The sequence below is a fragment of the Lactuca virosa genome, chromosome 8, assembly GCF_052849685.1.
Source record: "Lactuca virosa cultivar CGN04683 chromosome 8, Lactuca_virosa_CGN04683_v6, whole genome shotgun sequence".
Classification (NCBI taxonomy): Eukaryota; Viridiplantae; Streptophyta; class Magnoliopsida; order Asterales; family Asteraceae; genus Lactuca; species Lactuca virosa.
Genome location: NC_136433.1, coordinates 276865324 through 276891608, shown reverse-complemented (window position 1 = coordinate 276891608; position 26285 = coordinate 276865324). Strand labels below are relative to the sequence as shown.

The 26285-nt window shown below is 36.4% G+C and overlaps 1 protein-coding gene and 1 pseudogene across 3 annotated transcripts; both read right to left on the bottom strand.

The window, feature by feature from the left end:
• Positions 1-16864: 16864 nt before the first annotated feature.
• LOC145131548 (GPI-anchored protein LLG2 pseudogene) lies at positions 16865-17869 on the bottom strand (annotated as a pseudogene). Its single transcript, XR_013717789.1, has 3 exons — positions 17701-17869; positions 17529-17585; positions 16865-17235 (listed from the first exon to the last, which is right to left on the bottom strand). The product of XR_013717789.1 is annotated as a GPI-anchored protein LLG2 pseudogene (transcript).
• Positions 17870-21120: 3251 nt separating this feature from the next.
• Positions 21121-26274, bottom strand: GHR1 (Leucine-rich receptor-like protein kinase family protein). Of its 2 annotated transcripts, XM_079064457.1 has the most exons (4): positions 25966-26274; positions 24601-25801; positions 22981-24516; positions 21121-21938 (listed from the first exon to the last, which is right to left on the bottom strand). In XM_079064457.1, the coding sequence occupies exons 2-4, from the start codon at positions 25652-25654 to the stop codon at positions 21352-21354; spliced, it is 3177 nt and encodes a 1058-aa protein (XP_078920583.1). In that variant the 5' UTR covers positions 25655-25801; positions 25966-26274; the 3' UTR covers positions 21121-21351. The 2 variants fall into 2 exon arrangements, with proteins under 2 accessions (XP_078920583.1, XP_078920584.1); XM_079064458.1 differs by having other exon boundaries at positions 24601-26274.
• Between the last annotated feature and the right edge of the window lie 11 nt (positions 26275-26285).

Sequence of the window (26285 nt, the reverse complement as noted above, 5' to 3'; positions counted from 1 at the left end):
CGGGTTTATCTCACACTTTAATTTTGACGCTTATTTTTATTCTTTATTTATTACACATTTATAAATAAGTAATAAGCATATAAAGGCACATAATTCACATAATACTCAAATATTTCATCTTTATTATCTCAAAAGAGTTACAATAGTTGACCTAGACTATTACATCATCTGATAATGCTTAGCCCCGAAACTCGGGCGTTACAGAGTAAGACTCAAAGTCCGAGTACCGAAGTCGAGATAGCAGAGATGAGCCGAGTACCTTACGCTTCCGCAGTTGGCTCGATCATGTATGCTATGACTTGCACTCGCCCTGATGTGGCCTTCGCTTTGAGCATGGTCAGCAGATATCAAGGGAACTCTGGCAAAGCACATTGGACCGCAATCAAGAATATTCTTAAGTACCTTCGGAGGACCAAGGAATGGTTTCTAGTCCTCGGTGGGAGTGATGACTTAAGGGTGTGAGGGTATAGCGACGCCAGTTTTCAGACCGACCGAGACAACTACCGTTCGCAGTCGGGCTGGGTCTTTACCCTAAATGGAGGAGCAGTAACTTGGAAAAGTTCCAAGCAGTAGATCGTAGCTGATTCAACGTGCGAATCAGAGTACATAGCGGCGAGCGAAGCGTCAAATGAGGCAATATGGTTGAAGAACTTCATCGGAGACCTTGGAGTTGTGCCATCCATAAAGGAGCCCATGGAAATTTTCTGTAATAATGAAGGAGCGGTTGCCTTGACCAAGGAACCGAGGGATCATGGCAGATCTCGACATATCGACAGGAAATATCATTTTATTCGACATCGGGTGGAAGAGGGACTCCTCGTAGTGAAGAGGGTATCGTCAGAAGATAACCCAGCAGATCCCCTTACGAAGGGATTGAGTAGGGTTAAGCACTTGCAGCACGCTAGGAGCATCGGGCTGAAGAACTATATGAGTTTAGATTACATAGTTTAGAAACATGTAATAGATAATTGTAATTAACATTTGATGATTAAATAAAGGAGTATTATTTATAAGTAAAGTTATTGTCTTATGTTAATCATTTAACTATTGTTTCACTTTGCATGTTTTGACTTCCTGAATAATAAGATTATTCGAACGTTCCACAGTCGCTCATACTTTGGAAGTAGGTATGAAAGAAGATTGTCATGAATTGGTTTGTAGATTGTCTAAAGTCTATTAGACATAGCAAAATTTTGTTGCAACGTTCATGAGTGCTTATGAATAAGATTTGAGCATTGGATTAGACCCGCGCTTGCTGGCATCACTTCATGGAATTTATCTCGAGTGATCGCAAGACGATAATATCATATGGTCTTAAAACCTAGATATATGGTTTATCATTAGCAAGTTGGTTGTGCATTGATAATGCATAAACACATCAGTAACTTGATGTTGTAAAACGCATTGTTGTGCCTGATTTGATGAGTGGATGGTAAATGCATATAAGTCGAAGTTTATTTGTTCCTTTTATCCTAAGAGGGTAAAAGTGTAGTGGTGTTGATTATGATGGCATGTGCGGAATTAGAAAGATCTAGTGAATCATCATGTAAAATCAAGAACACAAGGAGTAAATAAATCTTTTTAAGCTCATATTAGATCTAGAAAGGATATACAAATGGGTTTGTACACAATTTCTCTCTCTAGTCTAACACTCCAAATGGTTCCTTACATAATGGGAGTCACTCACTTCCTATTTATAGGAAAGACTCAACCCATTTACACATACAAGAGGGTAAGCCTAAAACACTACATCCAAGAGTGACTTTGCACCCTAACATTCTCCCCCTCAAAGTTAGTATTGGATGTCTCGGCTTCAGTATCCAACGAGCATGCACGATCAAGACCAAACTCCCCCTCGAAGAAACACCGGTCTTCAAATCCGCAAATGAATATTCGACAAACCCGAGAAGCTTCGAATACCCATCATTCTCCCCCTTTTTATAATCAAAAAATGATTATAAAACCCACTAAGGGTGAGAAGCGCCCGAGGAATAGTCTTCACGATACTCCCCCTTGATGTGTACCAAAAATGAATTACCAAAAATCTTGCACGGAAAAACAATCACGAAAAAGCCACAAAAAATTTCCAATTTATGAAAAATTTTGACTTTTTGGGTGAAAGTTGCAAGATTTTTCAAAAACCGGGAAAAAATCGTCACTTTCTGAATTCTGCAGGGACCCGTTGCGCCCCAAACAGCCAAATATGCAAAACTCTCCCCCTTTTTCAAAGCTGGGTAGAAAGCGTCAATTTGCACAAACTGCAGGGGCTTGAAATGCATTTTCTTCAATTTTCAGCAAAAACAGTCCTTTTTCGAATTTGGGTATGAACCGCCAAACATTCGAAGCCTCAGGAACTATTTTCGAAAATTCTGCCATTTGTGTTCCAAACATACGAAGAGTTATCCCAAACATTCGAAGTTTCAGAAAATTTTCGAATTTGGGTGAAAAGTGTCAAACATTCGAAACTTCAATTAATTGATGAGGTTGCCAAATATTCGAAAGTTCAGGGGTTGATTTTGAAAATTCTACTTTTTGATCAAAACATACGAAATTTGGATCATTCATACGAAGCCTTTTTCCATTTGTCAACCATTCGAAACTTGAGGGACTACATTCGAAAATTTTGCTTTTCCATTCCAAACATACGAAATTTTGCAACGCTTCGTACGAAAGCATCTCCTCTTCATACAAAAATTTTCCCAAACACACGAATTCGAAGGCATTCGAAGCCTCTTAATGAACAGTAACCTCTTAATCATCCAACCTCTGAATCGAATTATCTTCACTTCGTACATTCAACCCAAAATCAAATTTTCGTTCTTACAGTTCATCGTTTTTCGTTCGTTTTCCAGTTCACCAAACCCAAAATCCTTTCTTTTGCAAACATCGACAACCCTTCGTTTTTCATCAACATCAAACTTCATCAGCCAACATCAATTCCCAAATCTTCGAATCTTAACCCAAATCGATCGTTAACCCTTCGTTCATTAACCCCAAATTCATACTCCGTTTCTTCACGTCTCGATCATTCCAACTCATTCGATCATTCGTTCATAATCAAAGGTTCGTTCGTCTCTAAACCAAACCCGATTTCGTTTTATCAAGTTTTCTTCAACGATTCCTTTGACTGTCGACATAACCATTCTTCGAAAATTAGACTTTCAAAATCATCAATCCATTCGAATTTCATTCAAGAATCGTCATCAAACCCAAAGCAAGTACCCTTCGAATCTAAATCACCTTCCCAGTTCGTTCCAAAACTATCGATTCGCTACTCCAAAATCATCAATCATCGATTTCAAATATTTCGATTGTACATCCTTCCAACCGCAATCAATACTCAAAACTCAACATTTGCGTCCAACTACTCAACCTCCGATTGTCGACCTTGAGTACCATTCGATTTGACCAAAGAAAATGATGACGAAACACAGTCGACTCTCAATATCAATTCCAAGTTCTTCATCTCGATCAAAAATCGATATTCAAATCAAAAATTCCTCTTCCATTCAATTTCAGATACGAAAAGCTGATTGTGAGACCATCTTGAAATTTAACATATCGATTCCAAACCAAATCAGCCGCACATTTGAACTAACACACAAAAACGATTTTGACTTTTTAAGTTGACTTTTCAAATTCGTCAGTCAACAAACAGCAAATCAACAATTTTCAGAATAATTTCAGATCAAACACTCTATTCCAACTGTTCTTCATATGCTATTCACATGTTCTTCACAAAAATTCCAAATTGTTTGATCAATTTTATCAAAATCAAGAGATCAATTTCCGACTTATTTCTTCTGGCTTGATCATGATCGATCTATGAGATAAAACTCAATACATATGATCGATTCACAATATCATCTCTACAATCAAAACTCATTAATTGCTCAGAATGATTAGAAGAAATCGGGACTCAAAAGCTCGGAAACGGAAACAGGGCCCCACGATGATTTGGTTTGACTTATGTATCGGGCCCGGTCAGGACTGAGCTGATGTGTTCAATTAAGTTCTATGTCAGGCAAATCAGAGATCGAGAAACAAACTGTTGGACGATAAGTATGACTATGTTCCATGTAATTGTCCGCACGATATCTAGAACGGAGGACTATACGATCCCTTATCTAAAGGACATGTTACTGATAACATCAGAGTTCGACAGCATCTTTGAGAGCTACGATTGCTAATCGGATTGTACTTGCACTATAGTTACTAGACTTATCCAAGTGGGAGACTGTTGGATTAGTGTCTAAGCCCGTAACTATATTTGGTATGTACTTGACCCGGTTGTGCATGGTCATTTTGGGTTGCCTTCACCAAAGCAACTTGATAGGATGATTTATGGAGAAAGAAAGGTTATTATGGTTTATTAATATTTTATATGAATAATATATTAAAAGAGAAATCATATAATTTAATTAATATTAGACAAGAATTAGTTAAGAATTAATTTTGTGGCTAAAAGACATTAATTAATTAAAGGGGACTAGAACTGTCAATTGTGTGATAGTTGATGTTGGGCTAAGAATCCTTATGGATTAGGGCATGGACGAAATTAAGGAGAAGTCCATCTTAATTTCGTCCAAGGAGGCCTTATTCCAGAAGGTTCTCAAGTTACTTAGGGCCTAAGTCATCCAATTAGGGTTTTGACTGAAACCCTAGAAGCTCAAGTATATAAGGACCCCTAGGGCTAGCAAAATCGGCCATTTGATCCCTTGGAAGCTTGGAGCCGATTTTTGCCTCTTATCCTCTCTCTTATACATCATTCTCTTGCTTGTGGTGTTTGTGAGCCATTAGAGGTATTACACTTGTGACACTAAGCTTCTTGAAGATCAAAGTATTCTTGCAATCATTGAAAGGTATCATCTAAACTAGTTCATTATAGATTTCGATTTCAATGTATGCTAGATTAGGGTTTCAAGTCTTGGATGAATTGCATGTACAATAGAGAAGCCTAGATCCAAGCTTTAGGGTTTTGTATGAGCACATAGGATTGTTCTTTTGTGTAAAACCCATCAGAAGTAACTTAAAAATTATCGGGCCCTCATATTCAAAGAAAATGAGACTTTAGGCTTAGGAATGGTTGCATAAAGTTTGGACATTTTCTGCACAATTAGACTTGTGGATTATAGTCCTTTTCTGCACATTTGATGTTTGAATAAGCCCCCGGGGGAACATTATTAAGCTTTAGGATTTTGCGCAAAACATGACATGAGTGGATGTAAAACGTGACGTGTCGGGCTGAAGGACCCGATGAGTCTTGAGCAATGTGTATAAAACGTGACGCGTTCCAAGAACATGACATGATATTCGAGCGCTACGTATTCATCTTTGTTTTTAGGAAAGCCTTGATCCATTGGAAATTATCAAAACTCATAGGATAACTAGGGCTGCTTACAAAAGTATAGACGACATGTAAATGTTTATGTGTGTGATTGTATATTATAGGTCCTCACGAATACCTATTTACCGTGATTCATAAATTGTGTTTATTGTTGCGATCAGACGAGTTTCACTTCTCTATATGTGATGCTATATGTTTTGTGGGTGATATGATATGTATGCTAAAATTCTGATTATTGATGTAAGACTATAGTTAGACTATAACATTCACACGACTGATGATTGATGAGTTGTATGCTTCGATATATGTCGTAAAATGTATAGATTTATGAGCTTACTAAGCGTTCCATTTACCCATTTATATTGAACACTTTTCAGGACCCTCAGGGATGGACAAAGGTTGGTTTGACTACAAAGACATCCACAATTATGATTGAATATCATGTATTTAGTTTTTATGTTTTAAAAATAAAAGACTTCGTATATTCTGTTTTAGTTCTTGTATGTCGGTTATGGTCGATGAAGAAAGGGTTATTTTTGGTTATGGAAGAATTATTAAGTTTTATTGGATCTTAGAATTAAATGACATTTTTTTTTAAATTGGACGTTATAAGTTGTTATCAGAGCAGGGTTTGACGGATTCATGCATGCAATCATGTATGTCCGAACTCAAACCAAAGCTCAAATTTTCAAAAACAAGTGTTTTTAAGAAACAAATCTTAAAATGGAAAGAAATGCGAGACGGACATTGAATCGGGGTGAGCTATAATTCTTAATTGTATAATATTGCATGCTAGAAAAAGCTAAAGTTATATGTATTTGATGAATGTACTTGCATGCTAGAATTGATTGAAAAGGGATAAATGTCGAATGTATGCACATACTATGTACTTGATCTTTTTATGATGAGAAAGTATGCACGTAGGAATAATAGCATGCCTTTAAGAAAGTATGCATGTAGGAATAATAGCATGCCTTTTGCCATGAGTAAGGATTTGATGTAAGCAAATAACAAATTGAATGCTTTAAAGCTATGCATGATTAGAATCAAAAATAGGCTTGGAATTTTTTACTTAGCCTTACCAAGTTTTCTTGTTTGATTGTTGCCTAGGGTAGAGTTAATTATTTGAAAGTCTATTTCCTTTCTAGTATGCTCTTTCTCTTCTTTCTATTGATGGGGAATATCCCTAAGGTAGGAAATTTATTAGTTTATTTATGAATTAGGATTTTCAAACTACTCTATTGTTCTAGCTAGTACCTAAAACAAACATCACCTATGATCAAATTTAACAAATATCAGAAAATGAGACAACTTACTACTCAACAAGACAAAATGCTCCATCAACCCTAAGACAAACAAGCTAAACTAATAGAACATATACTTAAAACTTTCATCCTACTAATCAATAATCACAAATTCACAATCCTTTTAGCCAATATGATAACCCTTGATGCAATCGCAAAAGCTTCTCTCCTATCACCAATACTTGCATCATTAACTTTGCGATGTGCAATCTCCAAATGCTCATTTCCTGTTTCCAACAAGATATAGGCCAATACCAAACCAAACATCACACAATTTTTTTCTTCCAAAATCCTCATGAAATTTCTCTCGAAAATTCTTCCAAATTTCCACATCTTTAACGCATAATTTCCCTTCATATGATCCATAACCATAAGATCTCCAATTCCCTTCAATTGATGCTTAAACATCGGAGCATCCATGAGATTCAAAAGGTCTATGTTGTTGATATGTAGAGACTCCATACATTTTAGGAACATCAAATATGATTTGAGACCCGTATACTTGAGATGTGTCTTATACAAAAACCCCTTCAAACTTTCACCATTAGTGTTTTTACAAGAGGCGTAGAGAATCACATACAATGTAGATTTGAAGAGAGGAACTATTTCCAAACATCTTTTGATTGTCTTAATGATTTCTAGCTCGGGATGAAATTCATCAAAAGGGAACTCAAATGAGTAGAAATCGCTGAATTTCTCTTTAAGAAAATTACCTTTCTGCTGATTCTGTGAATAACCTTAGGTAACTTGAAGCTAGGTATGTATATCCTATCGCTTTTCTCAAATCACTTGTGTTATGATTTATCTCCATGGATTTGTTGTTTCCTATGGTGATCTTGTAGTCATCGAGCTCATTAACATCAACAATGTTGGCAAGATCCACAAGCTCTCTTTCGTATTCATCCATTAATCTAGACCCATTTTCGTCTATCAGATTATAAGCTAAGATCATCAAACATGCTACAGATTTCTGTGATACTCCATTATGTATTGCCTTGAATGTTTTTCTACCTAATGATACTGTTTCAGCTAACGAGAGTTTTTTTAACCTAAAGATTTTGAGATTTCGAAGCTCTTTTTCAGTCCAATCTTTCTTATTCACGCCAAAGGAGTGAACAAGTGGAACATCTGGAAAATCTGGAAAATGATCATCGTAACTACTCCAAGGTTCCTCAGCAAATCGTTTCACTCTTTCGAAAAAATCATCATTTTTTCCTCTTTTCAGATCCCTTATTAAAGGATGTAGAGCTTCACCTTCCATTTCTGAGTCGTTTGAATCTCCAACATTTGATTTTGAACCACCGCCGCGTTGTATCGCCATCTTTTGAAGCGCCGCCGAATTGAGATTTATTAGCTCTTTATCCGGCCGATCTTTCTTATTCTCGCCAAAGAAGTTAACAATTGGAATATCTGGAAAATGATCATCATAACACTCACTAGGTGCCTCCGCAAATCGTTTCACTCTTTCTAGAATATCATCATGTTTTCCTCTTTTCAGAGCCCTTATGTGAGCAGGTAGAACTTCACCTTCCATTTCTGAGTCGTTTGAATCTCCTACATTTGCTTCTGTAGCACTGCTGCCTTGGACTCCTAATCTCCTACTCCGCTTCATCGCCACCGCCGCCGTGGACTCCTAATCGGAATACGTATCCGTCGGATGTGCGGTCGAGAATCGAGATCATGTAAGCACAGTCCACAACCCTAATTTCCTTTCTAAGTTTCATAACTCCAATCAGTACACCAACGAGCCTGACCAGATATGGGCTTAAAATGGGCTCAATTATTGCAATGCTACTCCTACACGCTACGAAATATGATAAGCAAGAGCATGTTTCTAATGGGTCTAAAGCATCTCCAATATTAAATAAAGTATATTATTATTTAATTCTTTTGTCGGATTATTATTCTAATAATTTTGACATCTAATTAAATGATCTCTCTAATGGTTGGGTTTTTTTATAGTTTTTTCATGAATTTAACTTATTAATCGTTATATATCTAAGTCACTCAACTATAGTCGGCACATGGCTGAAAATATCTCTAACGGAGTCACCAATGAATACATGACGATCAATCTGCTGCAGATATAGTTGGAGGTGTCACTTGTGAGGGAAGAGATTGCAAACGACCTTCGTGAACTACGATGCAGCATCACTAGAGACTTGGACACCCTAAACCATGAAGTCGATGATGTTAAGGCAGGTCAGCTCGATCTATCTAACATGGTTGCTGATTTGAAGAAGCATTTGTGTTCACTACAAGCGTCATAGTCAACATCGTCTTGGGTAAAAACAAGCGCAACAAAGTCAAATGGATTCTTGGGGTTTTTGTTGTTGCTATTGTGGGGGTGTTAACCTACAAGTTCTTAAAATGACAGAAGAACTTTAGGTTACAACATTTCTATCTTGGGTTTCTATTTTGTTTTGATGTGCATCTGGTTTATTCTCCTTATTAGTAAGGCGTTTTGTTCCTTGTCTTTCGGTTTCTGTTGGTAATATTTGGTGGTCATGCTTGGTGTTTTTGTGATCATGTTGCTGTGATGATCAGTTTTTTGATGGTAATCACAGGTGATGGTAGTCGTATATAGTAAGATGCAGTTAGAAATCCTGTTTTAACTTGTGTAATAGACGTAAAGATGTAACAGAAACCCATGAATGAAATGTTGGTTAAGTTAAAATGTTCTTGTTATAAATCTAAATGTGCATATGTCATGAAGTAATACCCAGATTTTTTGTTGATGTTCTTCCTGGGACCACATGACAAAGTCAAACTTTTTAAACAAACAAAACATGAACCCCAATGTTTCTCTTGGGGACATGGGGCAAAAAAGAAGAATATAATACACGAGGCATGTAATACCCAGATTTGTCGTTGTCTATAACCTAGAAATGGAAAACAATGGAAAAGTTCTTTTTTGTTGTTTTTGTGGTTGCCCACTTGGATAATTGCCTGGAAGAAATGAAATACCCCTAATGGGTTAAGTCAAATAAAAAATAATGACTAAAATACCCCTAATGGGTTAAGTCACATAAAAATATTCACTGAAATACCCCTGATGGGTTAAGTCACATAAAAAATAATGACTGAAATACCCCTATTTGTTTAACTAATTAAAATGACACTGATACCCCTAACAAGACTGTAATTAATCTAACTTCTTTGATTGACTAAAATACCCTACTTTATTAATTACGTGAAATAGCATACACCTATTGGATTAACTGATTCGAATGACTAAAGTACCCCTAAACTAACATTAACATGCCATGTTGAAATATTTGTAATGACTAAAGTACCTCGTACACACTAATATAAATAAGATCATACATATTGTAAATATATACACGAATCTAAATATCAAATTTTAAGATTGGTATAACATACATGAACATAACAAATATAAATTCCCTTGTTCAATCCACATAACCGACACACAATTAAAATTGTAATTAATCTAACTCCATTGGCGATCCAACACTAGTACCTTCACCTTCAACTATTTTAGCAAGCTTTAGTTTAAGAATTCTCTCAGACTTTTTCCTCTTGCTTGGTTGACCTGTAGTAGACACATGCCCAACAACTTGATTAACCCTACCCAGTTCCTCAGCTTCATTAACCCTCACCACTTGCTCAGATTCGTCTACCCTCATAACTTCCTCAACTTTGTGGCTCAACTGCATCAACCATAGCAGCATCTTCTCCACCCCTTGCATATTCACTAACTCTCGTGTTTGCATGATCTTTTGTTTCTTTGTGACATTAGTTTTAGGAAGCCTTATCACTTGAGTGCAAGTGGTCTTGTTGTGTCCTTTCTGTTTGCATATGCCACAAGAAACCTTTTTCCCTGCCTTTGAAACCATGTGTTTTCCAGACCTTTCAGAAGCATCCCTTATTCTTTTTCATGGTTAGCCTGCCTGTCATTCTTCTTTTTAATGGAGGCAATGGAAGTATAAAGTTTGTAGAAGGCCACATGTTCATCCCATTCATGCCATTAATGGACTGTTTGTAGGTATTATGGAAGAAGGCTCCCATGTACAATGGGTCTACATATGGTCCATAAGGTGTGATGTTTAAATACACTAATGTAGCTACTAAATGAACACAACCATACCCATTTAGTTGTCATAACCTGCAACTGCATTCCTTTTTTGTGACATCAACAATGTACGACTCATCCATTTTCCTTGTTTCAAACTTCATACCCCACAAGACACAACCTGCCAATGCCTACATAATGTAATGCAAATGTTTAGAGTTGAGAAAGGTAAGGTATGTATGAATAAATAAGTGTTCAAACCTTTACTCATTTTGGAGAATATTCAAGCTTGTTCTGATGTTTGGACAAACAGAATAACGTTCCCATCCTTGACCTGTTAGTTTCATAGTCACCATCCTTTGCATCACACACACACACACATATATATATATATATATATATATATATATATATATATATATATATATATATGAATGTCCTCTAACATTATGATAATAGGTTTCTTCCTAGCATCCAAAATCACACTATTAAAGCTCTCTGAAAAGCCATTCTCCATAGATTCACAAGATGAATTGTGAACTCCAAAAAAAGCTAGAGACCAAGTTTTTAGATCTCTATCCATAAGATGCTTAATGGCTTCGAGATTCAACTTTTTAATCTCTTTCATGACTATGTTAAAATGTGCTTTAGTTGTTTCCTTTCTTGATCTCCAAAACAAATTTTTAAACTTGGCCCTACTAAACTTCTTTCCAAAATTGGCATATATATGCCTAGCACACTGCCTATGTTCTGCTGGGAATACTACTTTGACTGCCTCAACCAAACCCTGCATATGTACCAGGAATAGATGAAGTTAGAAATGTAAATATTTATTATACTATGTTTAATATTTTACAAACATACCTTGTGTTGATCTGAAATTAAAACCAAACCACTTCCTTCATTCCAACACTACAAATCTTCTAAAAGATTTTCAATGAACCATTTCCAAATCTCCTAGTTTTCCACACATACAACTACCCAAGCAATTGGGAATATTCCATTGTTAGCATCCCTACCAACAGCACAAAGCAACTCACATTGGCAAAAACTTTTCAGGAAACAACCATCCAAGTTAATGATCCTTCTACACCCTCCCTTCCACCCCTCTTTGACTGCAGCAAAGCATATGTAAATATTGTTGAAGTAATTCTTACCATTAGGCATTGCATCCACATAAATTTTAACAGTGGATCCAGGATTGAATCTTTTAATCTCTTCACCATAAGACCATATAATTTTCTGCAACCGTGCCTTTAGCTAGACTCAATGCATACTTCTTGGCTCTCCTACACTGTCTCATACTCACAACAATGCCAAAAGTGGTTTTCACCTCCTCTCTAAGTAATCTCACGCACATCTTTTGATTGTTAAAAAATTGTTGGGTAAAGTGGGTACCTATCCATTTATACGTGACAATTGATCCGAATTTGAAATTCTTTGAACAATTATGGTCACTAATAAGAGACTTGATCTGGAAAGACTAATCATCACTCATCCATGAACCCCAAACCCTAAATGTACATTTTCCATCACAACATTTGGCTAGCAACCGTCTACTATCATTTTTCACAAAACATAATTGATAACCATTTGCAACAACATAGTTACAGAGCATGTGTTTCAATTGTTTAGGACTCTCAAACCTCATACCTAACACAGGTTCCTGCTCCTTCCAATGTAGCTTTTCACTGAAAATATTTGGCAACTCGTGATAAACATCTTCATTGTCATCCATGGCTTCTTCCAAAGGGTCACCCAAACATGCATTCTCACCCATGTCGACATCAGGGCCATTATCCTTTTTGAAAAAATGAGGGCTGCTATGGTCATCCTCATTTTCATCAGCATCCACATCCTCATCCTCATGGTCATCCCCATCCCCATCCTCATCATCATCTTCATCTTCATCCTCATCCTCATCCAAATGGCTTGTCTCAATTTCCTTAATTAGTCCCGCACCATCAATCACTTCTTCCACTATGTTATCAACAACCTCATATTTGTGTTCATCCAACCATTCTTGCATGTTACTTTTACCAGAATGGTCTACATACATAGGGAGTATAACACCATATTCTTAAGTTATTGCTATAAAATCGGCATAATCCATCTCATTGGAAATTACGGTCAAACCTTTGGGAAAATCAATATATGGTTGGCAGTAATAGAGTTTCTCACACTTTTCTCCAGTGAACCTTTCGATAAACTAACACCCATTCGTGTCCATGCCTGTAACATCGATGTCCGACAACCTCTGAGTAATCCCCCTGGTGTAGCGTATGGGGTATTTTGTGAAGATTCCTTGGAAGTGCACATCGACTTGGATGAATACAGGATCCATGTTTGAGGTTTGAGGAGACGAAAGCAAGTAAGGGTTTATCGAAAGAGATGGAAGTGGTGAACAGTCGACGGGAAAAGATCTCGTTTAAGTAAAGCTATTATTAAATGACATTGCATACACAATCAGCAAGACAAGGGGTTTAAGTAACGCAGGTGACATAAATATGACCGGCTGACCCCTTCATAAATGAAATAATGACGAAATCGACCCGATAAAATAAAATCCGTGTAACATCCCAAAATTCAAGGCCAAAAATTTCATTTTTAAATAAGTTATTATAAAACCAACAGTATAAGAAAACAACCATAATATCATGTCATGTCAAAACCAAAGTAGAAGTAATCAAAACATGTTATCATAAAACAATATCAGTGTGTAATCCCAAAGATCTCATGTGCGGAAAACCATAGTGTGATGCGCTGCGATCGAGTCGGCTCATTTCCTTTGAAAACGAAGTACCTGAAACCAAAACTGAAAACCGTAAGCACGAAGCTTAGTGAGTTCCCCCATCATGCCACATACCATACAATCACATAGCATACATACTACCGAGCAATTCTGGGGTGCCCGACCTACCCATGTCAAGCCATTCTGGGGTGCTGATTACCTGTGTCAAGCTATTCTGGGGTACTGACTACCCATGTCAGACCATTCTGGGGTGCCTGCCTACCCTTCGGTCTATCTCACCCGGTCACGGGGACTATTTCACCCTCTACTACTATCGTATAATAACATATCATAAACATGATGTCAGACATATCTGGGGTGTCCGACCTACCCTTCGGTCCTAACAACCGATCGGGGGACTATTCCCCTTCTACTACCACTATCACATATGACATAATATGCTGGCACATAGAACACATCAAGTAATAGCAAACCAGACAATTATCACAAAGATAATCATCTCAACTGTAATCAACTACTAGTGGGTCGGCCTTGGTGCCTTAGACCCACTTCTACTGGAAGGTAACTCACCTCACACTGCTGAAGTCCCGTAGACACAATCCCAGCTGCTGGATGACAGCTTCCTGAACTGTCAATATCAAAACATCACCCAATTAATAATTGGGTTCCACTACATCACTATAAGTACATACTTGGGGTCATTACTACATTACCCCATGCTTGGCTTTATTCAATCCCAAGGCCCAATCCATGGGCCCAAAAGTCCAACCATGGCTCAAAGCCCAACATATGGCCCAATTTTCCAAATTGGGCCCATACCTCTATATGGTCTTATTCTGAGGCCCAACCAAAAGTCTAGTCCAACATTCGACATTCTAATGGCCCAATATCACATAATCATGAAGGCCCAATAGAAAGGCCCAACAATAAATCCAAGTGAAATTAGGGTTTCACATAAAATGACGATTAGGGTTAAGTGTTTCTCACTTAACCCATTAAGGACTTAATCCATTAAGTCCAACACTCTTCTAAATAAATCATATGGTGTGATTAGGCTTAATACATAGTTCAATATAAAATTTTATAAATGTCTTGTTTAAAAGTAAGGTGTCTAACCCCAGATCAATTCAATGTCCCAACTGCTTGGGTAGACTTATTTCACCCTCACTCATTTGTTATAAGATATGTCTTAGATAAGCTCAATTACATATAATTGGCCATCTCCTCAACGTAAATCACATTTAAATGTCGCTAGCTAATATTACCCGGTCCGCATTGAATAACCATATTCATATAAATACTTACACCAAACCTTAATTAAATAAACAATGTCCATATTAAGTATTCACATGATAAAATATAATTAACCCAAAATAAGGCCTTGCTATTGCAATCCAAATTCCAAGTCCAATACTAGATAGCTTCATCATCTAGCCAATTGGTTTACCAGCCCAATAAACAATTCGTTAGCCCACTAGAAATCGGGCCTAAGTATCCAAACAGGGGAGTTAAGGGAACCGGTACCTTCATCGCTTCCAGCTTCGATGCCAAACAGCGCCTCCCTCCATGACCAATTCCACACTTCCACTCCAGTAGTAGCCTCACCTCCGGCGAAGCTCCCATTTCCTGCACACAGTGACCGTTGGTTGGAAGCACTCAACAGTCTCCCTCATCGTCTCTGGAGAGGAACGGGGCTATCAAATCCATCTCCTGTTTCTTGATTCTTTGAAGGCGCCACAGTGATTTCCTCAAGAGCAAAACGAAGGTCAACACCCTGCTAATCGTCATTGCCATTAATGGCTTTTAGCACCGCCGTCGGCGATATAGCTCGCCGGAAAATCATTAGACCAGAGAAACGGGATTAAAACCCATCAATCAATCTCTCTCTAATCGAAATCACCAATGAGAGAGATAAGAAATAAAAAGGGTGAATCGAGTCTTACCTACTTTCACTGCTGAACATACGGGATTCATCGGAGACCCACGCAAATGTCGGAGAGTAACGCAACCATTAGAAGACGCCTCCCCATCGGGTTCACGGTGTCGAGCAGAGTGGGTGCTGAAGGATTGATTCTGTTCTCGCTAGTCTACCACCACCTCTTTCTCTCAACAAATACTCCAGTGAGAGCCCCGAAGGACGCCATAGCCTGGTGGCGGCAGCCTCCTCTTGTCCGACTTCCTCTTGGTCATGGCACTCTTTCACACCTCTCTCTCTTACTCCCTCTTTCCCTCTCTCTTAACGCCTAAGGACGTATATTCCCTTCATTCCATTTAAGGATTTGCTCCTTATAATCTGATGATGCGGGTGAGGCAACAAGAGCAGATACAGGTCCCTCCCTCATGCTCTGTCGCTTAACAGGGGGACCAGATGCTTAATTTTCACATATAGGCATAAATAGTCCCTGATGTTTGGTCACCTTACACGCTTAACCCTTCACCTTAAATTCCATTCAAACTAAGATCCATAATTTACCCAAACAGCCCTCCGCTTTGAGAATCTTTTGCAAAACAAATCCAGAAATTACCCTTTAGCCCCCGAATAATCCAAATTATAACATTTGGCTTCCAAAACCAACATCTCACTGAATATTATGGATTTTAGGGCTACTATTCTTTCTTGATTTTTTTTTTATCTATTCATCTACTTAATAAACAGGGTGTTACAATCTGTTCCCTCATAAAACCACTTAAAAAGTTAAGTGACTAAAAAGGTAAACCCTAGAGAGTTCATAGGTCGTATTTGTCATTTTCCCATTTTAAAAATAACAACAAAAAACAACTTGTGCAACAGTTGTACATGAAGGAAAACAAATAATCACCAAAACCTTACAAGTGTATAAACTAGACTAATCGTGAAGGGAAACACAAAACTCTATAAGCGTTTTAGGCAATGAACATTGAAAATACCAATTTATTATTGTACTTTGAGAATAGCACATTGCACTTTGAAAATCAATAGTAAAAACTTATTTTGAGCATGATAATGAAGTAGTAAGAAATCTTGAAACGATACCAAAACCCCAAGATCAACAATGCATGGTAATGAACTTTGGAGACAACAACACCCAATAGCAATGTACTTTTGAAAACGACACCTAACCCCTTAAACTTTTAATTCGAACAGATTTGTAAGCCAAAAAGTAGGATGAATTTTGAAGATTTTAAAGGTCTTTGATCGCATTGTGTTCCATGATCCAGGTTGGAAATTTATTAGTCTATTTATGATAATATGATTCATGATTTTAAAGGTCTGTTGAGGAAAGTGGTCTTGCATTCTGCTTCCATGGGTATTTAGATCTTCTGCAATCACTATCTCTATTAATTCGTTCTTTCTACATTAAACACATATAGCTTGCCGAATTAAGTCATGTTCTCTCAATTAAATTTAGACAAAAAAAAAAATTCTTCTAAACAACATTATATTATCATCCAAAAAACTCTAGCACAAACACCATGACTCCACCCATGATCATCACCCATGGTGACTGAATACACATGGTTGCAGCCTGACTCTTGTCTCCCTTCTTTGAAGTAGATGTATCGATTTTCTCACAACTAAGACCTTTCTTGTCTCCTTTACACATGCTAGCAAAAAGCCCAGGGGGGTATTTCCCATATACATTTATGTAACTAAACAAAGTTGATGCACAATTTGTCTTTTCATCGTTAATTTGTTCCCAATGAGGGCATGCAATTTGCAAAAAGGAATTACAACATGGCTCACGTTGGTATACTGGTCCTTTGCATTGGCTTGTGATGATCGTGTAGTTTTCATTCTCAAAGTTCACAGGACACGCTGTAAAAAATAGATTCTTGACTAGGTTAAGACTAGGTTAAATGGAAGAAATCCCAACTTGCTTTTATTTATTTGTTCATTATTGCATGATTGCATGCATCATACTTTTATTTTTCGCATTACAACTTTGTAATTTGGAAAAATCTAATCGGTTGTAACAATGTCATTGAAATATGTAATATGTGAATGATTTTTGTTTATCCGGGCATCATGAAAATGTTATAGAATAAATGAATAAACCTAATGTTCTTATTATGCGTTTTAAATTGGAACGAAGAAAGGAAAGAACTTACATTGTTTCTGTTGAAGAAGATTACGCCCAGTCACCTTATTATATTGATGCGTATTATCTATAAAGATTCGAGATCATCAAAAATCAAATCGATTGTGTGATTAATATGAGAAAAAAAAAATGAAAAAACAAGAAATTATTCAAGAAAAATATGATTATATGAAGTATTTTACATGAAATTGGGGAAGAAGCGATCAAGAAAGCAGGTGACAAGAGGAAGAAGACAAGGCAATGCAGAAACCGAAACGAGGCCATGAATTGTTGTATTCTTGTAAATTGTATCGATTGATATTCCTGGATTTGTTCAATAATTCCTTTTTTTTCTCCATGATAAATCATCATTTTTATTGTTATTTTAATAGGGTTTTTTTTTTTTTTGGGAAGATTGGGGTGGGGGAAAAAAGGGTTAAAACGTTTTCTAGTAAAATACTTTGCACTCCTTAATCTATGTTCCTAATTCCACTTTGACCCTTCATGTAGTAAAAAGGTTTGTATAAATCCAAAAAGATAAAATATTCATAGTGTGTGTGTGTTTATGAGATTTATCTTATGAAATTATTATTTGTAATCAATAACTAAGAAGCCACTCACTATTTCAAAATTCATGCATTTATTTCCAAGAAATATATCTATTTGTTATTTGGTGTTTTATATTTTGTAATAAGATTAGTGGCCTAATCAGTTAATTTGTTATTACCATTTATCATTACATATAAATTTATTAGATCATCTCCAATCAAAAATTAAATACCGTGTTAACACTATGTTTGGTTGGTGTGAAGTTATTCCATCTCAACACTATGTCTTAGAACATATATGGTGTTGTTTCGTTAACATTGAATTTCAATTTAGTATTAAATTTGCACGTGTAATTTGGTCTTTAGAGTTTAAGTTTATATACTTTTAGTTGATTCTAAGTTTTTTCCAGTTTGAATTTATATGTTTTTTGAATTTATATGTTTTGGTGTTAACATATAGTTATATTTTAAATATAATAATTGATTCTAAATTATTTAAAAAACTAAAATAAGTTTTCCTAATTTAAAATGTGATAAAATAATTAATAGATATTCATACTATTAAAAAATAATTGGTTTAAAGGTATGATAATTCATTTGAATTAGTTATATATGAATAATTTATTTGGTTATATTTGTCCAGTAATATAATATACAAAATGTTCGTAAAAAATATGTACACCAAATTTTTATAAAACCAATAGATATAAGAATTTTCCGCCGTTCCAAAAAAAAATAGATATAAGAATTATTTTTAAAAATCTCAGTAAGTTAGAAAAGTAAAATATTCTTTTTTGTTAAAATAAATAAATACAAAACATGTAATTAGTTGGAGATGGATTATTTTGTACACCATTTTTTGTATAGAAATTATATTAGAGTTGGAGATAATTTAAGGTGTTGGTATTTTGAAAAGTTGTCTATCATAAAAATAGACTAAAGGATTCAAAGTGTAGCATATCACCGAAGTGTAAAAATAGACTAAAGGGTTCAAAATGTAGCATATCACCTAAGTGCTTTTATTTTATGTTTAATTAAGAAATTACTTAAAACTTCAATGTTGTTATCACAAGAAATAAGTTACATTTTTACTTATTTGTTTTTATATGGTTTTAATTAAATTTGGTTGACCAACTATTTCAAGTGTTTCTAAAATTTAAACATTTTATTACATACCAACCATGAAAGTTATATATTGAATCGATCAATGTAACCTACTATAGCATTTGCCAACTTTCTTTTAATTATAATTCTCAACAAAATTAGCTTAATTCGGATAAAAAAATAGTCAAAACTATATAAATAAAAGGGTTGGTAACATGTTCTATTGCATGTCGACCAATTCAGGACAAACTTTCATTGTTTGCTATCGTTCGTTGTCCGAATTTTGTGTAAGCTTTTTATATATGTATATCATGTGTTTTTTAATTGTAAAATTGTGATACAAAAGGAATAAATTGCTTTACTTACTGAATTAGAGTCCAAGACCAAATAGATTCTATGGCTTATTCAGAAGCAGATGTGCACATCGGTTGGGTGGGCCTTTATCGTGCCTTTTGTAAATGGACTTGTCTTGATCAAAGTGGTCCCAAATGATTCTAGCCCAGTCTTATTTTTTGTTTTTGATTCATAGACTTCTTATAAAAAGCTAAATTCGAAAATGGGATTAAAGTCTGAATCATAAAATTCAGAAGAAGTCTGGCGAAAGGGAGAGGACGACATATCAAGATTGAGTTGAGTGAGTCTATTAACTTTAAGATACTTATAAAAATATCAGGAAAAAAAACATAGTCAGTCGACTCTAATGTAATTTTGTGTATGTAGGGATTCTTGCAAACCTGATTTCTGGGTCTTGATCAACCACACATCTTCAAACCTCAAACATTGAGCAAAATTGGAAAAAATAATGTTTGATATGGAACAAAAAAAATAGAGTTTCAAAATTGAATAAAAAAATTAAACTTAGTGTCAAAATCGAAAAAGTGAAAAAAAATCGATTTTGACACGTCAGCATGTCATGTCAGTATGTCACGTCAGCATGTAACTGGGTTGACCGATCAAGTGGTCAGAACTGTAACAAATTGGAAAATACAATGTCAAATTTGAAACAAAAAAAAAACACAATATCAAATTAAAATTTTGGTGTAAATTTGGTGTCTTTTGTGCTACTTACCCTACATTGAATTTTATCTAATGGTCATATCACTTTCTTATTTTTAACATTTCTAACTAATATGTTCTTAAACATGTATATGTTCCGATTTTGGTCCCTATAGTTTTAGTTTGTTATGAATTTAACTTAAATAAGTCGGTGTTGGAAATAAGAGCACCCATCCGAAGGGAGGAAAATAGGGGGAAGACGATGGAGGTTGGGAGTTCGGCGGGTATGGTATGGTGGGTGGTTTTTTGTAGAGCCCATTTATTTTTTTAGTTAAAATTAGTTAAATATAATTTAAAATTAGAAATGATACAACAGACAATTCACATAGACCGACGATCAAAATTGCAATAAAATTCACTGACGAACTGTATTTAAAAAAGAAAACAATTTGGACCAAGAATGAAACTTTTGTACAACCGTAAAAACCATATCTTTAATTTACTCTAAATTTTATATTACATATAATTGTACAAAATTATTTATTTTGAAATCCAAAACAAATCTAATGAGAAAACAGGAGTTCCATACCAAATTTGATGTAATTAACCTCAATTTGAGAGTTGAAAAAATTTATGTACATTTCTGTAATTAAATTGATGTTAGTATTTTAATACCGCATTCATCACACACACATAAGACTGTCTGATACTATATTTGACATCACAACTTCAATACACATTCAATGTGCATTTTGACTAAATTGAAAGTGGCATTAATAAAGTAAAACTGTAAAAGTTACAAATTTATCTAACCTAAAAAAAAGGACAAATCCTCTTTCTAAATATATCTAATAACAAAGGTACATACTTTTTTCTCATCAATAAATAATCCTAGCTATAGGTCCTTCCAAACTTATCAATAACCTCCCAAAATGTAGACATAACACACAATCCATAAATGGTACAAATCCAACCTTTTCAAACCCCTCCAAACATACCATAAAACCAACCAATTTTTTGGTAAAATCTGATTACAAACAACCCAAAAACATACCTTCAGAAATCACCAAAAAAAGATTTCAAAAAAAAAAGGAACAATGAACTATTGATTCCCAGTTCAATCCCTAATCTACCACCATAAAAAAAAATATAAGATTAAACAAAAAAAAAAAAAAAAAAACTAGCTATTTTAATTTTAAATTTAATTTATATAGACGAAAGATCTTCATAAACCGTCTTAATCCCCGGACGCTCAGAAAGCAGCCGTAAACACCGCAACGCAATCCCAAGCACCTCCTTCATCCCCTTATCCGCCGCCGGAGTTCCCATTTCCGTCATCAACACCGCCTCAAAACAATCCGCACCCCGCCCTTCCGCCACCTTCAACCGCACCCAATCATTCAAATCCACCCCACCACCACCCTCTCCCGCCACCACATCTCCGGCACACTTTCCGGTCAAAAGCTCCAACAAAATAACTCCAAATGCGTAAATGTCTGATTTGAAGGAGGGTAGCGGCCGCTTGGATGCCGCCAGCTCTGGGGCCCGGTACCCGAGAACTCCGGCATCAAGAATTTGTTCGATGGTCCCCGCTTGTGTCATCAGACGGTGGAGACAGTAATCGGCTACACGCGCGTTTAGATCTTGACCGTCTAATAAAATGTTGGTTGACTTGAGGTTTCCGTGTGGGATTGCTCGGTCAAAATGGAGGTAGTTTAGACCGCGTGAGATGTCGACTGCTATTTTTAGCCTTTGTGCCCATGTCAATGGAGGCCCTTTTCTTCCCGGTCGATCTAAAACCCAATACACAAATGTTAATTAATTAATTGTATTGTGTTAGATGTAAGAAATAGCAATCTACTTTTTCATTGGTTTGTTTATGGGTTAATCTCATAAAAGACCTTGTATTTTGTGTTTATTCCAGATTAAACCTCATCTTTATTTTTTTCATGAAAAAGACCTTGTATTTTTTCATTTTTTCCGAAAAAAACCCTCTACTTTGTATTTTTTTTTTTCGAAAAAAACCCTCAACCTTCTGAATGTTCCTCAATCTTCTGAATGTTTCCTAATAAATACCCAACTTTTTTAGTGAAAAAAAAAACTCACATTTCACAACTCTTTTTGCAAAAAAATGATTAAAAGCGCTAGAATGGTAAAATTGAAAAAATGCAAGGTTATTTTCATGAAAAAATATAGATGAGGTTTAATCCGAAAAAAAACACAAAATATAAGGTCTTTTATGATATTAAGTATTAACCCTTAGTTTATTGATTATTATAGCATCCTAGTTTTGCTTCTTCCTGTTGGAGTATTATAGTTTGAAAAATCTAGTTGATTATTATTATGGCAAGAAATGAGTAATTGGAAGGAAAAAAAAATTAAAGTACAATGCTTTAATATACAAATTAATGAAAGTACATTGTTATTTCACGCATTTAGCTCTGTTTATTATTTTAGTAAATTTGATACAAATAAATGAAAAATGGATAAAAACGTATATATCAGATAAAACCTAATAGGTTAACTAGATGATCATCATAAAAATCTGAATACAGTCAATACACCATTGTACCTTCATTTTTTTCAATTACAACATTGTACTTTTCAAAAAAAATCTTATTAAATTATGAATTTGAAAGTCTACCTAATTATAACATTATAGTTTGAATTTTTTATTATCGCAATATACTTTGAAAAAATATACCGATCTATAGCAGTGAAAATTGCTTTGTATTTGGGTGACACTGCTATAATTGGCTAGAATTCCCAAAGCAACAAAAATAAAATCCTATTATAAAGTACATTGCTATTTGTAGTTTAGAAAAAGATTCATACCATAGAGAAAACTCGCAAGGCTTCCGGGAGATATATAATCCGAAAGAATTAGCTTCTCGTGTTGTGTGGGCCCCCAATAATACCCTCGTAAACCAACCACATTCGGGTGTCTAATATTCGCAAACTTTTTCGCCTCTTTTGCAAAATCCTTTCTTTGTTTCGCAACACCTTCTCGCAACCATTTCACCGTCAACAACAAACCGTTATCAAGGGTGGCGCGATACGACGTCCCGTGGCTGCTCCTCCCCAACACCTCCGCCGGAGCTCGCGAAAGCTCCTCCGGCGAAAACGACACCGTGTCATCAAGAAAGTAAAGTTCTCCCGCCAACCGATCCGGCGACCGGACATCAAGCCTCGAGAGGTTTTCGACGGTGTACGAGTCGCCGGAATCCGGCGAGTACGAGAAACCACTCGTTTTCGACGGTGAAAAACTCGCCACCGCACCACCACCACCGCCTCCACCAACGCCGATGACACCGCTCTTTTCCGGCGTAATCGTCTCCGATGACGACCCTTTTCGAATATCGCCGGTGGAAACCACCGCTCCTCCGCCGACAGTGTGGCGGCGGATGTCTTTCGTCCCGACTTCCACGGGCCGCCGTGAAACACGCATGTAATGGATGAAAACCGCTAGGAGGATTAAAATCACAACTGCAATAACACACGCGACAATTACAAGTACTTTGAAAACGGTTTTGATCGGTTTTTTCTTCCCGGAGGTGGAGTTACCGGAGTTTGGTCCGGCCGGGGGATTCGGAAACTGAAGGTTGGAGTTTCCGGGAAAGAAGGAAGATTCCGGAAACTTCCGTAAATTTTCCGGAACAACGCCGGAGAAATCGTTGTAAGACGCGTTGAATCTCGTTAAATTATCGGACAAATTCTTTAAGAGCGGGCCCGTGAAATGGTTTCCGGAAACATCTAGAGAAACGAGAGAAGTAAGTCCGGTTAAAGATTCTGGTAAAGAACCGGTGAATTTGTTTCCGGAAACATCTAGAACTTGAACTCCCGATAACAAACCGAAACCTTCCGGAAACTCGCCACCGAGTTGATTACTAGAAATATCAAGAACCCGAATCGTGGATACATTCGATAGGGAATTATCCGGAAAAAATTCGATATTTCCCGAAAGTTGGTTTCCATTAATGTAAAGTTCTTGTAAAGTAGGCATGGAGAGTAATCCATTTGGGAAAGGTCCATTGAAATGATTTGACCCGAGATCGAGTGATTCGAGTCTTGGAAACATTGTGATTACTTTTGGGATTGTTGAATTGAGAGAATTATGGGAAAGATTCAAGTGGTTTAGCCTCAAGAATTGAGATGTGACTTCTGGGAATGGACCGGTCAACTGATTTTGACTAAGGTCAAGAAACTCGATGTTTGCCCATTTGACTAATTTGGTCAAACTTCCTTCGAAATTGTTGTTTGATAAATCAAGAACAGTGCATCCACCCGTCACCAATGGAAGCTCACCCGTGAGGTGATTGTTGGATAGATTGAGGACTTTGAGAGTTGATGGCATTATCATACTCATTGGACCTGTGAATTTGATCAAAGAAATGTTTTAATGGAAAGAAATGAAAGTAAATTGATATAATAAATAAATCAATGATATTATTTTACCTGTGAAATTATTCCCACTCAAATCTAACTCGTTTAGCACCAACGAATCATCTTTCAGAAGATCATTCGGAATAAACCCGGAAAACTGGTTATTCGAGAGCTTAAGAACTTGAAGAACATATGCAAAATTAAAACTCGGAAGTTCTCCAGATAACTGATTGTAGCTCAAATCCAACATAACTAAGCTCCCAAACTTCAACAAACCACCGGAAACTAAAGATCCGGTTAACCGATTCCGGCTAAGATTCAAGTATTTCACAGTGTCAGAAATCCCAGGTAAGAACTTCCCATCTTGATTTGACGAAGTTAACAGATTCCCACTAAGATCAACGTGAACGGAAGTTGTAAAAAGCAGGAATTCAACGTCGAAATCACCTTCAAGCATATTCCCATGGAGGTCAAGAACTTCAAGCGCTATCATGTCCTGAAACCCTTTCGGGATTTTCTTTGTGAGCCCGTTCATTGATAGATTTAGGTAAACAAGGTTGTTTAGCGTTGTAATGGATGATGGAATTGGACCAGAAAACAAGTTGCGGCTTAAATCGAGAGATTTTAGGGAACTCAGCTCTGAAATCCAATCGGGAATTGACCCTGAGAAGCTGTTTCCGGCTAAAGACAGATTCATTAAGCTATTGACCTTACCGATATCAGGTGGGAGAGACGAATTGAAGAGATTATCGGAAATATCGAGAAACGAAAGCATTTCGCCTAATTTGTTTGGGAATTTTCCAGTCATGGAGTTGTTGGATATCGAAAGGGTTACCAATTTTGTGAGATTTGCGAATACATTCAAATCGATGTCAGCTGATAGTGACAGATGATCGAGGACCACACCGGCGACATTACCACCATTGCACATGATTCCATTCCAGGAAGATGGGCAGCCATTGAAGTCGATTGACTCTTCATTCCAGGAATTAAGAACGAACCCAGTTGGATCATGTTTGATTCCTTTTTTAAACTCCAGTAATGCTAAAATATCCTGGGAAGGAAGCTGACTCATAGCAGGAACAATACACAAAACCAGTAATACAACCCTAATCATCTTCTTCATCGAACAAAAAAACCCCAATGTAGCTCTGAACTTTTCTGAAAACTTAGATTAACAGCATTCACAAACACAATACGACTTGAAAGTAGGTTTTATCGGCTTCCCCAAATGGGTTTGAAGGCTATATATCCAGAACTCGAAAGGGTTTACCTAAATCAAATTGTAGAGCACACCAAGATTCATAAAACGAACAGAAAGCGGGTGTAAGAAGTAAAACGGAAGCAATGCAGTATGAAATGCTTGAAGGAAATGAAATTTAAACTACAAATGGAGTGTGGGTTTTAGGTTTTGTAAGATTTAGAGAATATCTTTACCCGTACTAGCGGTGGTGACGAATGTACAACAACTTTGAACACTGTTTCGAAAACCCTTTTTTTTCACTTGAAATAAAAGGTTGAAGCATCGACGAATCTTAGAGTGTAGATTTGCTGCATTTTAGTTGCTAGCATGGCCTGAAAGGGTGAGACATGAGCGCTGCCGTGGGTTGTCGGAGGCGGTGAGGGTGAGGTTACGGCGGAGCAAGCGTGGGGGAAGCACTCTGTGTGTGTGTGAGAGAGAGAGAGAGAGAGAGAGTATGTGATATTGTGATTTAAGACAGGACTTGTGGAGTGAATGGGCTTTGATGTTTCTTTTA